Source organism: Chinchilla lanigera, unplaced genomic scaffold, assembly GCF_000276665.1.
Source record: "Chinchilla lanigera isolate Chin_1 unplaced genomic scaffold, ChiLan1.0 scaffold00007, whole genome shotgun sequence".
NCBI lineage: Eukaryota > Metazoa > Chordata > Mammalia > Rodentia > Chinchillidae > Chinchilla > Chinchilla lanigera.
Window position 1 is genome coordinate 22,260,126 of NW_004955408.1, and position 17,562 is coordinate 22,277,687.

The 17,562-nt window shown below is 41.4% G+C and overlaps 1 protein-coding gene across 3 annotated transcripts in view; it reads right to left on the reverse strand.

The window, feature by feature from the left end:
- The window catches only part of Slit3 (slit guidance ligand 3), a gene marked incomplete at its 5' end in the record, with an annotated part of 603,472 nt that overhangs the window by 540,639 nt on the left and 45,271 nt on the right, over positions 1 to 17,562 (reverse strand). For all 3 annotated transcript variants that reach the window (XM_005376304.2, XM_013509153.1, XM_013509145.1), the window contains 2 exon segments: positions 7,728 to 7,799; positions 13,493 to 13,564. In XM_005376304.2, coding sequence (XP_005376361.1) covers positions 7,728 to 7,799; positions 13,493 to 13,564 — 144 coding nt within the window.

Here is a 17,562-nt window from a genome sequence, read left to right on the forward strand (position 1 = left end):
TGCTGGCGAGGCTGTGGAGAAATAGGAACCCTTCTCCACTGCTGGTGGGAATGCAGACTGGTGAAACCACTGTGGAAATCAGTTTGGAGATTCCACTGTTTTTTTTTTTTACTACTTTCTTTAAAATAAAAAAGAATAAAACTCTATGGGTTTTGATAAATGCAGTATCCTGTTGTCCACCACTGCATAGCTGATTATCCTAATTCCTCACTCTCACTGTGCTTCACTTTCCTTCTTGGACCTCTAGCAAATGCTGATGTAGATGTATGATAAGATGATGTCCAGATTTTTAAGAAACAGTTAAACTGTCTCTAAAAATGGCTGTATCATTTCACACTGCTACCAGCAGTGAATAGGAGATTCTGTTACTCTAAAGCAGAGATCAGCGTTGGCAACTTTTTGTATTTTGGCCATTCTAGTAGCTGTGCAATGACACCTCATTGTCATGTAATCTGCAATTCTCAAATGAAAAAAATATTATTTTCATGTTATTTTCCATTTATATATCTTCTTTGATGAAGTACCCATTGAAGTCTTTTGTTCTTTTCTCTATTTAATTTTTTAAAATATTGATTTATTTGATAAGAGAGGTATATTAGTCAAGTTTCTGTTCCTGAGACAAAATTCTTGACACTTAAAATAGATGTTTTCATGTGCACTTGCAACTTAAAATAGATGTTGTTTCAGCTCCTAGTATCAGATAGTTCAGTCCATGGTAAGTTGGCCTGAAGACAGAGACATCCTTGATGAGTGTAGCTGAGGAAAGTGGCTCAACTCACAGCATCGAGGATGCAGACAGCAGGAAAAGGACACCGAGAGGATGAGGCCTGGGACCAGATAGGATACTGCATTAATTCCCGTGGTCACACTCCTAAGACCCACCCAGACACACCCTCAAGTGTGCTTCATTTATCTCCTAGGTGTCTCTTAAATCAATGAAGTTGACGGTCAAAATTAACTTTCACAGGAGGAAAACTGTTTTCTTACTATTAAGTTTTTGAAGTTCTTTGTGTATTCTGTATACAAATGTTTTATCAGATGTGTGATTTGTAAGTAATTTCTCCCAGTCTGCGATCTTTCTTTTCATGCTCTTAACAGTGCCTTTGGCAGAACAAAAGTTTAAATTTTAATAAAATGTAACTCATCAATTTTTTTCATTCATGGATCATGCTTTTGGGGTTGCATAAAAAGCTCATCCCCCGACTGAGATCATACATATTACCCACTATATTTTCCTCCAGAAGTTTTATAGTTTTACATCTTATAGTTAGGTCTATGACACATTTTGAATTAACTTTGAAGAAGATGTCAGTACTGGGTCCAGCATTTTTCTGCATACAGATGTTTAATTGTTCCAGAGCCATGTGTTCCAAGGACTATTCCTGGTCCATACCATTCTCTCTGCTCCTTCATCAAAAATCAGCTGACTACATTTGCCTGGATTTATTTTTGGTCTATTTCATGCCATTGATTTACGTAAGTATTATTTCACCAATACCATGTTTCCTTGATTACTATGGCTTTATATAGCAAGCCTTGAAACTCGATAGTGTAATCCCTACAAGTTCTGTTTTCAGAACTGTACTAGTAATATTTATTTTGAAATGACTTCTTTTATTTCTAAATTCTTTCTTGGGTTCTTCACCCCTCCTTTCAAATTCTACTTTTCTCTAATCATCTAATTTCTGAGTTTTAAAATTTAGACTCACATTCTTTTATCATTTGTAAGATCTTAATTCTCATAGCAGCTAGTTTTGAATAGCTATTTTATTACAGTTGTCATCTGTTTTCTGGGTATGTGTTTTTGCATGTTTTCATTGTTTCTAAGGAGGCGATGTTTCCTAGTCTTTTTATTTTTCCAATTAAAACAACTATGCATAAGCATCAATCATAATCTTGATTGCTTATTTCCTAGGTGACATAAATTTCTCTGTAATTTCAAGAAAAAGATACTTCTCTGAAATTTCAAGAGTTTAGAATACTCTTATTTTTACAAATTAATGCAGCCTTGTATTTTCTAAGATCTGACTCTTCTGGTGATTTCTAACACTTTTTCCAGAGGTTCCATTTTTATCCATTTCCACTATGGTTCCTGTTCTGATTTACTACTTCAATAAGTTTTATATCAACTCTGGGCCTTTCTTTGCAAAATGTCTTGTTTTTAACAGTTTGAAGAGTTTGTGGGGACCAGGATGCCCCAAGTCCATCCATCAGCACATCATGGTTGCTTCATATGTGTAATAAATTGGACCTAAAGGAATTCCCACATTGGGCAGCTTTTCTCAGACTCACCAGTGTGTTTCCAGTGAATACAGATTGCTAATTTAAGGAATCACCTATTCTCAGGGTCAGTTGCCCTCCTCTATTTTCTCCCACCCAGATGAGATATTTCAACAGCAGTTGTTCTTCCTGCCAACATTAGTTGTTCTTCCTCAACTGCATATAATGAAGGGCTACTGGGACACTTTGTTGGTAGTTTTATTGTATTATTATTTTATTTTCTGGTGCAAGGATCACCTTTGTTCCACTTAACTGTTTTCTTATTGACTTCTTGATTATTTCTGCTCTGAGAGGACATGCTCCATGTAATTTCAGTCTTTTGATATTTGTTGAGACTTGCTTTCTTGACCAGTGTAGTAATTTCATGTGCACATGAAAAAAATATTTTTTATTCTATAGCTGTCGTTTGTCATGTTATGTATATATCAATTCAGTCAGTTTTGTAAATATTACTGATAAAATATTCTACATATTATTAACATTGTGTATGTGGGATGCATCAATTATTAAGAAAGTATTATAATTATGATCACAAACTCATCAATCTACCCTTTTAGTTGTGTCAATATTGGCTTTATATATTTTTAGGCTATATTTTTAGACATATACAAACTTAAATTTGCTGTTTCTTCTTAGTGTATTACTTTATCATTATGAAATATTACCCTTTATATCCAATAATGTTTCTTTTTAAAGGATCATTTTATTCAGTGTCAACAGAGCTATAGTAATTGTCTTTTTTTTTTTTTTTTTTGGTCTTTTTGAGACAGGGTCTCACTATGCAGGTCAGACTGGTCTTGAACTTACTTTGTAGCTCAGACTGGCCTCAAACTCGCAGTGATGCTCCTGCCTCAGCCTCCCGAGTGCTGGGATTACAGGGGTATGTCACCTTGCCCACCTACAACAATTATCTTTTGGTCAGTTATTAAGGTATTTTCTATCCTTTTATTTTTCAACTTTTTTCCCTCTATATTTAATATTTGTCTTTTTAAGAAGCACATAATTGTTGTTCTTTTTATTCCACTCTGACAGCCTATGTCTTTTAATGGCGGCATCAGTCCATTTATATGGATTAACTAATTATGATATATTTATATTTGCATGTGTTGTCTTACTATTTGTTTTTTATTTGCCCCATTTCTTCTATATTCCTTTTATTTCCTTTTATTCCATAGACTGGTGTATCATTCATGTCCCTTCTCCCTCTATTGAGTTATTATAATTTTTACTATTGTTTTTAAAAGCTATTCTGTAGATTATAGCATACCTTCTCCGTTTAATAAGATAATAAATGTTAGTCTTATCACTTTCTAGATAATTCAAGGATCTTTGAACACGTTAGTTTCAGTGACTCGTTTCACTTTTGTGCTGCTGTTTCTACCTAAGCTTCCTCTAATCTAGAACAATCATTTGGCATCCTTTTCATGAGGCTGACCTTTTTAAGAAACCAGAGCAGTTATCTTATAGCACGGTTCACCTACTTCATTTGTTTGTCTCCTCTTTGCTTCATCTTCTATCTCACCTCATCTCCTATCTCACATTCTAGAAGCTAGAAATGAGTTCTAGCTAAAGTAGACTTAGGGTGAACATATTTAGTGACAATATTTCATAGATAGTGCTTTGAATTTTATATTTTGTTACACCAGGCATGTGAGTATTTGAGCCTCATAATATTCACGTGTGGAGTAAATGAGGTAGTATACATATAGTATACATATACTCTATCTGACACATAACAGATAAATAGTTTCTCAATTTTAGTACTAGTGTTATTTGGTCTGACTTTTTTGAGCAGCTCTCCTATGCATTTTAGGATATTTAGAAATATCTTCAGCCTCTACTCACTAGGTGGCATCCCCCACTTGTGAAAATCAAACACGTCTCTACACATTGCCAAGTGTCATCTAGGAAGCAAAATTCATCTTAACTCAGAATCTATGATATGGAACAAAACCTCAAGTATTGTTTTAAATATTCCCCAACCACTTACTACCCTACTTTGTTCAAAGATTTGACATTAAGAGCTAACTGGATATGATTTCCAGATCTTAACATACTCCTAGTTTTGCAGACAAACAATCTGGAAAACAGGAAATTAACATACAGTGTTGTAAGTTTTGTGATAGGAATAATGATGTATTATCATGAGGAGAAGGTGCTGTGGTCTGGCAGTTCTTTGACGGTGTCCTGCAAAGGTTCATGTGTTGAAGGCCTAGTCCTTCACGTAGCATCTTTCGAGATGGAACCTAGTGGCGGGTGATTAGGTCATGGTGTATTACCCTTATAAGGGACAGAAGGCGGCCTGTAGAGTAAGCTAGCTGTTCTGAGGTGGCCCTTCCCACTCTCTGATTCCTGTCTCCCTATGTGACTTCTCCCTCTCACATGTGCCTGCACTATAATGCCATGTACCATGATGTGACATGGCCAAGGGACTCTCACCAAAGTTTGAATTGATGATGCTGTCCATTCTTAGACTGTCAACCTCTAAAGTATGAATGAAATAAGTATCTTTTCTTTATAAAGTACCCAGCCTTGGGTATTCTCCTAGAGCAACAAAAAATGTCTAATACAAAGGTATCTTAATTCAGTCTGGAACAGGTATCCTTTCATGGGAATAAGAAATTGTGACTAGAAACCTACAGGACAGACTTCACTCCTCTTTCTTAGTAAGCCTCAACAGAACAAACTGATCACCAACATTCAAAATGGAAACAAATTCTCCAAAAATGAATCATCAATGCTTATATATTTTCAGGCTGTATTCCAGAATATGATGGATAGAAAATGCTCTACCTTCAGGCACAGAAACACAGGTAAGGTGAAGCAGGAGTAAGAGCTAGAGATGGCGTAATGTGCCATGCACTTTTTCAGTTCTCAACATCAAGTATATTATATTTTCTCATTTTAGGTCACTCAGTTTGACTGAGGACAGATTGTATAACAGAAGCCAGATTAACGCCAGTCAGGATTCATAACACCAGTTACATACACACACCCCTGCTTGCTAGCACCGACGGACAGTGTATTCACCCAGCTGTGCATGTGAGTCCAGCAGCCTACAACTCCAGTCTTCTTCCTGCTCAACTATTTCTTCAGCTCACTTGCAGTAGAAGTCAGAGCCTGGCCAACCAGTCACTAAGCCAGTTTCCTCTACTTCCTGGGCACAGAGCTCAGCTGCCTGTCCCAGTCTCCCTCGCAGTGTACTCTAGCCACACAACTCTGACCCAACTATGTCAGAGTGGAAGAGACATGCACTTCTTCCAGGTCTCAGCCACGGAAACCTCCCCTATGCAACGCTTCATGCCATTTTCCCTCCCACTGGCTTGATGCAGACAAAGCCTGGTACATTGGATGCCAAGATTTAAAGGTGGTCAAGTCAAGTGGTAAAGGAACCTGTGTGCCTGACTCTCCAATTGGAGGAGAGAGGCCTTGTCAGTGTCACTCATACTGGGTTTTATATGAAAAAGAACCAACCTTCCACTGTGTTAAGTCACTGAGATTTGAGGGCTTATCTAGTATAGCAGCTAGCATTACCCAGCTAATATACCACAGCAGAGAAATGGCCAGGTTTATTCTGCAATTGTAATTCCTTCAGCTCCCCAGACATGCATGGTATTTCAGCCTTGTTCACCAGGCCAAAGAAAAGAGCCTTTTGCCAGAATAATTCACTGATACTCCCTGGAGTGAAATGGGTATGTGAGAGGTTATTTGCAGGGCCATTGCTAAAGATCACACTTCATCTAATGCCTGCAACACAGGAATATGAAAGGACATGGGCTTTGATGTCAGGCAGATGTGGCTTTGACTCCTGCTCCCCACGCTTGACAATTCTTTGGCTTGATATTGCTGGATCTTTGTTTCTTCATCTATAAAAGTAGGGTAATAACAGCTCAGAGGAATTTTGTGGGACTAAAAGAAAAGATAGCATGTAAAAACTCGCATGTTCCTGGGCCCAAAGGACTCAGTTACTTCCTTCCCAACAACCACAAAATTAATGAATCAGAAATTTATTTACTCTTTTAAGACTATGTAAGGAAGCACCTTTGTACAAAGGACTGTGTGTTTATCTTTTCATGTAAATGTTGATTATTTCATACAGGGGAACCAGGTTCTTTTATTTTCTTTGACTTAAGATAGGAGGATTCAAGTTTCACACAACTTTCAAATCAAAATGTAAACAAAGGTGACATTCACTAGTTTTTAAATTTTTCCCCTCACAAGAAATAAATGTCATATGTTCAAACCAATGACAGCAGAACATATGCTGGGATTTAATCCTGAAGGAGAACAATAAAAAAGACCATCCACACAAGAAGAAGGACACAAACATTTTGCTAGGTGACAGTAACATTCATGAGATGAGACCTTCCCCATTCCCAAGTGGCCTCAGATGGAAGTACTTCATGGAAAAAAGATAGCACAACACAAACCTGATAAATTGGTGGCAGGCACTCCACTTTACCCACACTATCTCTGTAAATAAGATTTGGTAACAGGACAGGTGACCAGAGCAGAAGTCTTCTAAGCAAGCCGGCAGAACTCTGAACTGTTACAACCATGTCCCCTCACCGAGCAGGCGAAGGAGGCTGAAATGTCAGGGCAACTAGGATGCAGAGGGAAGCATTGATGAGAGCCGCCCACCGGCATGACTAAGTGCTCTTGGGGACAATCCCTGCTCGGAGGGCAGAAAGCAAATATCCAGATGTTATGAGCTGCCAGATGTGATTAACCGAGGGAAAGTGAAGCTGCCCCCTTAACCATCTGAGCAGCCCTCCTCATCCAAGTGACCCTAGAGTTTTCTGCAAAAGCATTCATCAGCAAAATAAATGGAGGCCCCATCCATCTCCTGTCCTACCTCTTTTGCTCCCTCTCTCTCATGGAGTCAGAACAGTGGCCTATTTTTAAACTACTGGCAATGTGTTCTCTCATGGAAACATGTGGGCTTCCTAGCAGAGGCTGATGCTCACTCCAAGGAAGAACAGGCTCACCGAGGGCTCCACCCACTTGCCCAGCCCTCCTCTCCCAGAAGAGTGCAGCTGAGGAGTCTGGGGGGGGCGGACTTGGGGAGGAGCTTGAGCTCCTTGCGGAGGAGTAGGGAGTGCATGATTCTGGCTTCCGTGACAAGGTAAGTGCAGGCTTCCCCACTCCTAGAAGGGAAGCATGAGGCTTGCCTGAAAACCAGCCCCACATACAGAAATCCAGAGCAAACGCAAACTGGGGAAGAGGAAAAACAAATCCCAGATGCAGACCCCAGTATCTTTTCCAGAAAAGGAGTTTAAGTGGATTTCAGTGTCTCTGTAACATGCATTTGGTGGGCTTTCAATGCAACAGCAAACATTTCATTAAACATTAAAAAGTTGTTTTTAACAAGGCCACAAGACCCATTTACAACACAAATACAAACAGACAAAAAACACTATTTAAGACAGGGGTTGTGCTTTACTTACAAACGCTCCAGCTGCTTCAGATCCTGGAAGGCGCCTCTCTCAATGATGCTGACCTGATTGTCTTCCAGATGCCTAGAACCAAAGAAACAGCAAGGGTCAAGGACAAGCTTGCCTAGGAATTCTCATACAGGGCCCTGGCCATGCAGCCATGGTCACTTAGCCCCTTGCATTACCCCCTGTGCCCCTCCAACTGGAATCAGTGCGGTGGGACAAGAAAACTCACACTCCAGCTTGGTGTCACGGTAACCAGGGTTTCACCGCCTGCACACTTCTACCTGACAGATTGGTTTCCATGCCTCTATTTTAAGAATGTTCTCAGCGAATGCCCCCCCAAGCACTGCACGATGTTGCACAGAAAAGGAAGAGGTAAAAGCTGCTTCTTAGAAAAACCACACATATATTCATCATCTCTTCCCTTGGAACTCCCTCCTCCAAGGATTCAAAAATACTTCATTGAAAAGGGCCTTCCCTGCTCACCCTAGTAGCAAGGGTGAAGCTACTGTATTGTGAGAAAGCTGGCTGTGGCTAAGAAAAGCAGCCTGCTCCTGGGACCTGCCCTCAAGCCTGCTAATCTCAACCTCATAATGATGGTCACAAATGTTCGTTCTCCCTGTCCCCAGCCACAAGCTTTGGTCATCCCTTAGGTCCTCCCAGAAGGTGATTAAAGTATCCTAGACACTGCCCACGAGAGTTTGATTCATGCGTATGGCGTATCCTTAATAATTGAGTGTACAATGAACCGTTTGTCCCCCTAACTTAAAAAATGGCAACTTAAAATGGATTAGCTCAGCAGTAAAAAAAGGGTGAGAGCGGGGCTGCATGGCTTCCATGTGGGTGGGGCTAAACCTGGGCCAGGAAATGAATCAAAGTGTATTTGGCGGCTGAATGGAATTGGGGAGAATACAGTTGTGACTGAAGGATGCTTCTATGGAAGGGAGACTCAAAGAAGAGCCATGGGTTCCTCTGGACTAGGTAGAGGCAGAGGAAGAACGACCTCGGGAAGGGTCCATCTTCACTTCAGAATGGACCTTCCATGACGGCTACCCCCACATGTATTGTACCCTCCTGTATTCTTACCCCTCCGGCCTCTGTGTCTCATTTTTTCAGTCTACTTCCCAAATACACCTAAGAAACAGGAAGGCAGACCTTCCTTTATCATCATACTCTTGCTTCACATCTCCTTATCCAATGAATGAAAAACTAAAGACAACTCTGGGCCCCTATATATATTGATTTTGTATCAGGGAAAAGGCTAGTGTAAGAATCTTCAATTTCTGACTATCAAAGTAAGTGAGGGCATTTTATTCGGCTCAATGACTTTTCACCTTTGTGTTTCTAAATATCAACTAGTCAGAACTGATTATCAGTCAGGGAGGTCAGTCAGTTTGCTGCAGTACTCATCCACCCTGAAGTTTTATTTATGTCATTTCTGGCCCTCATATCTGAGGACCCTCACAGGCTCCTCACTTAATAGATATGGAAGTGACTGAGTAGAGCTATCAAGAGACGTGCCAAGGAGATATGACACATAGACAGGCACACAGCTAGCTAGGGTGTGTGCGCCCTCTGGCCCAGACTGGTACAGTTTTCAGATGTTGTTTAGAATCCCAGTCCTACTTATCACTAGCTGATATTACATCGGGCTAGGTAGTCAACCTCTTGAGACTCAGTTTCCTCTCTGTAGAGGGAATGAAACATCACCACAATATGTTACAAAAATACAAATGGAATGAAAAATTAATCAAGCATACAATCTGAAGTGCAATTAAAAGCTTAATACATGTTCATTCCCTTCTCTCTCTTCTTTTCCATCCTGCCATATGGCAAGGAGGCCTTGGAAGGCTAGCAGATTCCCACCAGCACATCTTGCAAAACAGGAAGCCAGCTCAGTGCTTAGTGACTGGGGAATTCATTCAGTAGGCTTTTACAATCACCCAATCGATCAATCAATCACAAAGCTTGCTGTCATTATTTCTGAACTAGAGAAAGGACTAACTTTAGAGGGACTGAGGGTTACAGTGTCTCTTGGTTTCTGAAAAAGCCTAACTCCGACTTCCTGTGATACACATCTTCTTTGTTCTATACTCATGAAACTCACATTTTTAGCTTCTCTCACAAAAGGGATAAGAAATGAAATATGCCTGTGTGATTCCTGCCCATTTTCTACCTTGCTGGAGCCTGGGAAGGCTGACTTTCATTGGTTTCCTCAGGAAGCATCGTGACTTCTGGTTTCCTGCTGGAATCAAGGAATGGGAATCACGAGCAGCGGGAAGACCATAAGAGGGCTGTGAGAGTGGGGGATTTATTCTCTTCTCTCCTGGCCAAGTCACTTCAGGTTGACCATGTCCCTGTGCTAAGGCCACAGGTGCTGTCAGGCAGTCCCTGCTCTGCTGGACATTGGTAACCACTTCCTCCCAATGTTCTGAGGGGCCCAGGAGCAGTAGTGGCTCCCTGCTGTCAGGAGCCTGAGGGCTGTACCATGGCTTCTTGAATTCTCTTACTCTGCCTACATCTTTGTAAATAATTCTTTATTTACGTCTTCTCATTTACCTTGCAAGTCATCCCTTGTGTCAGAAAGTTATGCAGCCCCCATCCCCACTCCTAAGACCTACTTCTGGGATCTATCAGAGCCCAGCCTGGCACTTAAAGGCTCAATAAACAATCACCATTTGGTAAGGCAAAGATGAGGTGAATGGAGGAAGCCTCACACCCCCATCCCAACTCCTAAACTGAGAGACAAGCCAAGAGCAAGCATAAAACCTATGGATACCACCCTCATTTTACTGAGCAGATGCAAGACAGGGGATCTCGGAGGGGCTGGGTTCCCAGGAGGGCTGCCAATGGCTGGTGTCTGTTCTGAGTTAGAGGGACACATACTGTGTTCATTTTCAGCTCTTCAGCTTGGTTATTTTTTTAGTTTTAGCACTGGATCAGAATCGGAAATGGGCCTCATGTGATGATGGTGGAGGCGGAGTTTAATTCTTTTATTAACCCCACTTGGAATAAAGCTGGTTCCCACATTGTAAACATAGTGGAGCCCTTAAATAGATTACTAAGAAAAGGAATACAATTGATACCACCAGAAGAGATCTTTTCCTACTCCCACCCCATGGGAGAAATAACTGTCACGGGCACCTCTTAGTTCTCCTCCTTGAACACACTTCACTTACGGAAAATTGCCCCGGAATGGAACTGAAGCATACCAATCTCTGTTTCATCTGCTATCAGCAATTCACCTGCACCCTATTAACAGTTCTTCAGAGAAATGGGTGGCAAGCTCAAGTTATTCAAGATTATTGAGTATTTTCTGGTTTCACTAAAAGTTGTAAATAAGAAGCATATATAGGAAATGTGCCAAGATGTGAAGAAAGCTTTAAAAAAAATAGCCATGTGGATCGCTCAGCTAAAAAGAATAGACTGAGAGAAAATACGGTGAAAATGTTTGGATATTTTATTGGTGTTAGAAAGCATTTGAGCTATTCCAGCTCACAGATTCTTTCTCAATAACAAAGGGCCACTTGAATAAGATTGTCTTTGAGTTGATAAGCAATATAATGAAACACAGTATATTAATAGAGTCTATAAAGTAGGGGTAAAAGGCTTTTTGGCATTGCTTATCAAAATAAGAAGAATGTACCAATTAACTGAAAAGATAAACTGTATTCAAAGGAATGTTATAGACCATCCAGAAGATATTAATATGATGTTTTGTGATTATTTTCAAGTTTCTATTTGCAGAAAGCAGATAAGAAAATTGGAATTTTTATTAGTCTTTCTGATGTAACAGAAAATCAAAGGGTTATTTTTGACTTGGTTAGAAAATGAATTATTAGGTGAAATTTGTGACTTCTGAAGGGAAATTTCTCACAGATGCAGGGGAAGAAATTGAAAAAGAATTGAACGGCTAAACAAATATCTGTTTTTTAAACTGGGCAAATGACCTGGAAGCAGGAATCTACTCCTTATACTTCTTCAATGAAAATTATCCTAAAGTGAACCATGGAATTTTCCACCCTTATCTTGGTGTGATCCACAGGATACACCTTGTCAGAGCTGCCAGTCACCTGACAGAGGCAGAGCTGCTCGGGCAAGGAATGACTTGCACAGGATGGATTTTCTCTCTGAGGATGATGAGAGGAGCATGTCCAAGACCAAAGAGAGGAAACCACTTCATTGGGGAGAGTGTCTGGTAGTATCTGGAGGCCCAGTGCTCAGATACCCATATCCCCACACCCTGGCACTCACCCTGGCACTCCCCACCACTCCTGCATAGGAGTGGTACATTTCTTCTTTTCAGTGCTAGGGATTAGACCCAGGGTCTTGCACATGCTAAGCAGAAACTTTTATCACTGAGCAATATTCCTAGCACCAGCTGCATTTTTCAAATTGAGTACACTTTACCGTGTTGGTTTTCTAAACTTTCTAGAATGCAAATACACAGCAGAGCTACATGCATATTAGCAAGCACACAGTCTGGGTTCCAAGTCCAACTCCTTTGGTCACCTGCAATGGGCAGCTGAGGCTCCCTATCCTGTCTGTGCTCTATGCCCCTCTGCCACAAAGAGGGGCTCATAATAATGACAACCTTATATGTCACCATTACGAAATGCTATGCTTGGTCCATGGAAAGTATCCTGCATATGTTGGTTGACATCATCATGGTTATTAATAACACTTGTCAAATGTTAGAAAAGTAATACTTCACAAGTGCTGTTGAGAACAAGCGTATACTGTTTATGATAATGTTAAAACCATAAAGCAGTCTGTGTGTAGCTACATGAGATGAAAAGACATCTGTCTATTTGTTCCTGATACTGACAAAAAAAACTGAGGCTGGAAGAGGTATAGGGGTTTGTCTGAAGTGGCAAGGGCAGTTAACCCTAAATGAAGCAGAATCGGATACTTCCTGGTCTGCATACAAAATTCTACTAGTAAAAGAAAGAAGTGGCTTCAGGTACCAACACTTTAGCTAAATGTAGGAAAGACATGCCAGCGAAAGGTCCAGGACACAAATAACACCAAGGAAGTGGCCAAATTGCCCAGGTTGCTCTCCAGGGCACACGTTTGGGTCAAAATCAACTAAGAAAAGAAGGAAAGAGGAATTACTTCCTCCTTCCTTGGACCTTTGAATGTCTCAACTTTTTAAAGGACAAGGATTGGGGAAGCTTTTTTTTTTTTTTTTTTTTTTTACCACTCACAGGCTTAAAAATGGGTAAAAGTGTTCAAATTTCAGCAGAGAAACCAAATATTCTTTGCTTCCTTGTTCCATCAATGCCCATCTAAAATTTTGCTACCTGTCTGCACAGCTGTGAGTATTCAGTAAGGTCTCTGACCCTGTCTGCTCCTCTCTCTCCCTTTCCCCCTCCTCTCCATTGAGCACCAAGATAAATAACATTCGTCCTGATTGCTCTTTTAGTGCACAGGCTGGAGAAGAAATTATAATCTCTATGGAAGAGAAGCATGGTTAGTCAACCTCACATTGCTGTCATCCTGTAAGCTGGGCATGTTGATTTATGCATTTATAGCCTTCTGTTTTCCCTGTCACTGGAACTGAGTTCTTCCATCAATCTCACCCAGCCAGCAGCATCCAGACACAGAAGGTGATACCTGTGAGCACTTGGGTACAGTAATGAGGGGCCTTCTGCTGTAGAACAGTGGATTCCTGTTGCCCAGTGCGTCAGGGTGTGATGTCAGGGCAGTGGAACATTTTCACAAAGCTGAAGAGCTGAAAATGAGAATGTATCAGAGAGTCATTTGCTACTTACAAGACTCGGAGGTTCTTGAGCCCAGCAAAGTCCATCTTGGTGATCCTGGTGATGTTATTTCTGTCCAGGTCACTGCAATGGAGTGATAGTTCACGTAAGATTTTTGCAGGTTACATTTATGGTCTATTCAACCCAGACTGGGTTGGGCTGGAGGGATGTTGCTTGTCAAGGAGAAGGCAATTACAATGATTAATGATATCCCTTGAGCATACCCAACAAGCCTTAAGGATATTGTATGGAATAAGCCATTCATTATGTATGTAGCAGAGTCCTGTTATATTTCTCTGCTGTCTGGCTTCTGTAGGTCCTTCTTCAAGTAACAAACATTTTCCTGCATGTCCACCTCCCCTAGTTTTCAGATCATGTCATACATGGGGGCTGACCCATCTTTCCAATGCTAGAGATTCCAGGAATGGGTATCTGATCCAGGGCAAGCTTATAAGCATCTTCAACCCCTCTGACCAAAATAATTGTTTCAGGAATGAGTGGATTGCTTAAACTAACCATAACTCTATCCACTAGGATTGCTCAACTGCTCAGGGCTCCACTAAAAGACAGGTTGCCACTGAGAGACAGTGTTCTAGGAATGTTCCAGGAATTGGCAGATACCTGTAGTTTTAGTACTGTGGGAGACTAAAGCAGAAGAACTGCAAGTTTGAGGCCAGCCCCAGGAACTTAGTGACCTAGTGAAACCCTATCACAAACTAGAAAATAAAAAAGGCTGGGAATGTAGCTCAGTGTAAAGGCCTCAGTTTCAATCTTCAGTACCCTCCTACCACCCCCCAAGAAAAGATTGTTTTTAACAAGATGAAAAGCAGGATTCTTCATGCTACCTTATGAGTTCACTTATGCCTGAAGCCATGTACCTCTGTACTTTGGTATTGCATGCTATTGCCCTTATATTTTGGCTTAAACCAATTTGAATTGAATTTTCCATCACTTGAAACCAAAGTGAATCATTACAGATTTTCGTATATAGCTAGATACTAACAGACAAGATAATCTTCTCCAAAAGACAAACTGAACTTTCCTACCTTCCAACTAGTTTTCAAACTCCCTGAGGGCAAAGACCATGTCTCATTTAACCCCATAGCACAACAGAGTAGAGTACATGCCCAGCACATAGCAGAGATAACTTTGCTAATCTCATACATTAAGACGACTGCATGGATTATTTCTGCTTCACTTGGAAGTTTAGTTTGAAAATGGCCCTAAAGAGAAGAATTTGCCATGGAAAAGCTGAAGGCTTTATGGTGGTAGAATTGGGGTCAGGATGAGGGGGATACCATGAGGGTAGATAACCAGAGTTAAAGGAAAATTGGACTTAAGAGTGATCTGTGAACAACTGTATCAATATTCAGTGTCCACTAAAGGCATCTAAGGCTAGCGAATGCATGAAAAGAGACCATAAAGAATATGTTACAATTCACAGTATGGATGCCAAACAACTAATCTCCATATATGTTACCTCCCTTATAAGAAACTTACCAAGGGTTTTAGCCCTTAGATTTCTACAAGGTACCTGCAAATTTGATTTGCTTTTTTCCAGGACATTTACATTCATTACTTAATGGCAGGACCTGTTCCAGATAATATGGCATTAAAAGATTTCACCTTTGCACAAACATAACGCAGTATATACAACATCACTAGCAAGTATAACCTTATGGGATCACAGCCATATATGCAATCTATCACTGACCAAGATGTCATCATAGGACACACAATTTACTAAGAGGCATTCCCAGTCATAGGTCCCCAGCCACATGCCCGCCACTTCTTTAGTTTTGCTAATTGGGGCCTAAAGTTACCATCCTGCAAGTATGCTCCTCAAGGACTTGGGAGTCATTCATTTGATAAAGGGAATAGGGAAATAGTTTGCAGATTCTATCTCTTCGTAAGAGAAGCAATCAAGTTTGAGAAGGGATTAGTCTCCTGATATCAAAAATTATACTGAAACTGCTTGACATGGTGGTACATGCTTGTAATCCCAGCTACTGGAGTGGCGAGGTGAGAAAGGAGGATTCAAAGTTTGAAGCTAGCCTGGGCAACTTAGCAATGCCCTGTCTCAAAATAAGAAGTAAAATGGATTGGGGATATAGCTCAGCATTCCCTAGGTACAATCCCCAGTAATAAGAAAGAAACATAAAGAAGACTACTGAAATAAAACTCAAGTGAGTCCCCAAGTAACCTCACCTGGGTACCACCTCCCTTTCTCATGCAGTTTTCCATGACCTAGGACCACAATCCAAGTTGTTCTCTAGCTAGCCTGTGAAGGAGAAGGCGGACTGAGCCTTCTGAGGCCACACATAGTATTGGTAAAGAGAGAGCAAGAAGTACACTGGGAGTTAAAGAAGGTTGGCTGAGGCAAGGGTTAGACACCAGAAGACAGACAGGAGTCTGTGAGCTCCTCACCACACAGATTAATGGTCTCATCTCCCATAGGAAGTGGGATGAAAACTGCAAATATGACAATGCAACTAAGAGTTTAATTACCAAGGCACAGCAGCTTGTGCCGGTGGCTGCAGCACCAATATTTTCAATTAACATTTATTATGGGAAAGAGCACAAAATGTTTGTCCAAAGTGCTATGGACATGGCAGGATGAAAGTGAGAGGCCGAGCTTCAGAACCAAGCAGTCGTGAGATTAAACACCCATCCAGACTCCTACAAAATGATGTCAGAGCAGCTCACTTCCTTTCTGAGGTGCAGATTCTCCACTGACAACATCAGGACAAGAACTCTGACCTCAGCAATCTTTATGAGTTAAATGAGATAATGTATACACAGCACTTAGTCTGCACTTGTCAAATAATCCTGGCAGATATGATGACTGTAATTAGTTGAAGTGCATCTATCTCCTCTATATCCACTCTGATATTTCCACTCACTAAGAGAAGTTGACCACTGCAAACTTTGTGCCTCCACATGAATTTCCTCCAAGAGGCTGCCTGTTGGCATGTTGTCTTCCTACAGGTGAAAAGGCAGCTGTATTTTGTGGCTGATACATAGAACGACAGCACCAAGAAGGGCTCCCTCCCACTGCCTCTGCTTCACAGCATTTTTCTAACAACTATTTCCATGGCATCTGTGTGTGGAGTGATGCAGGGGGCCAGAGGGAAAGAAGGTGCTCTCCCAGTCCGCTGAGCTCAGGAGCTCTGTTCCTGGCCTGGCCTGTCTGCCTCCTCAAACATACACTGCCATAGAGAAGCTGGGAGCACATGGGCTTTGAAGGGAGACAGGTCCAGCTTCAAATCTCGGTCCCATCCCCACACCCCAGCTATGTGTATCTGAGTAACTCATTCAACTTCTCTGAGCCTCCATGCTTGGTGTAACCTCTCCTGTTTGCAGAACCCAGAATGGTGAGGAACACAACGCCTGAGCTTCAAAACACTCTAGGCTAAACATGGGAATTCCTTCAGTTGAGACCCAGGAGAGCCTGCCAGTCCCACCCCTACTCCCCATTACCCCAATCTGTATTTTTTCAAGATTTTTCAATCTTTAGCTCTGGCCTTTGAGGGAATCAGTACATGTCAGCCCTGGATGAGCTCTGAACCATCAGTAGACTGTGTGGGCTCAAAAGAGATGAGCCTGGCTGAAGAAGCAAGGCCAGCCTGTGGGCCTCGGGTGGGAAGTATGTTTTAAAAACATGGCTGTGACTGGTTCTCTGACAGTGGCCATCAAGAGGAGTGCAAGGGTGTGTAAATGTTCAGCTTGCCTAGGCCACACCAAACAAAAAGAAATTGTATTGGGCCATGTACAGAATGTATAATACAGTTAATATGTACATGCAACAAAACGTCCTCAGAAGTGTTTTATTATAACATTTGCAGGCGGGGTAGGATTGGTTGTAGGTTGCAGTTTGGACATGGGCAGTAGCATGACCATCTCCCATGGACCTAAGCTGGCCTCTGAGACTGCTGAGCAACAAAGATGGTGGTGAATGATTCTATGGGGCTTTGGTGGCTGTCTGGATCTGTCTGCCTGTCTCGGAGCACATGCACTGGATCCTTGAGCAGAAGTGATACATGCTGCCTTCATGCCTGAGTCATAAAACTTCCTGTTCAATC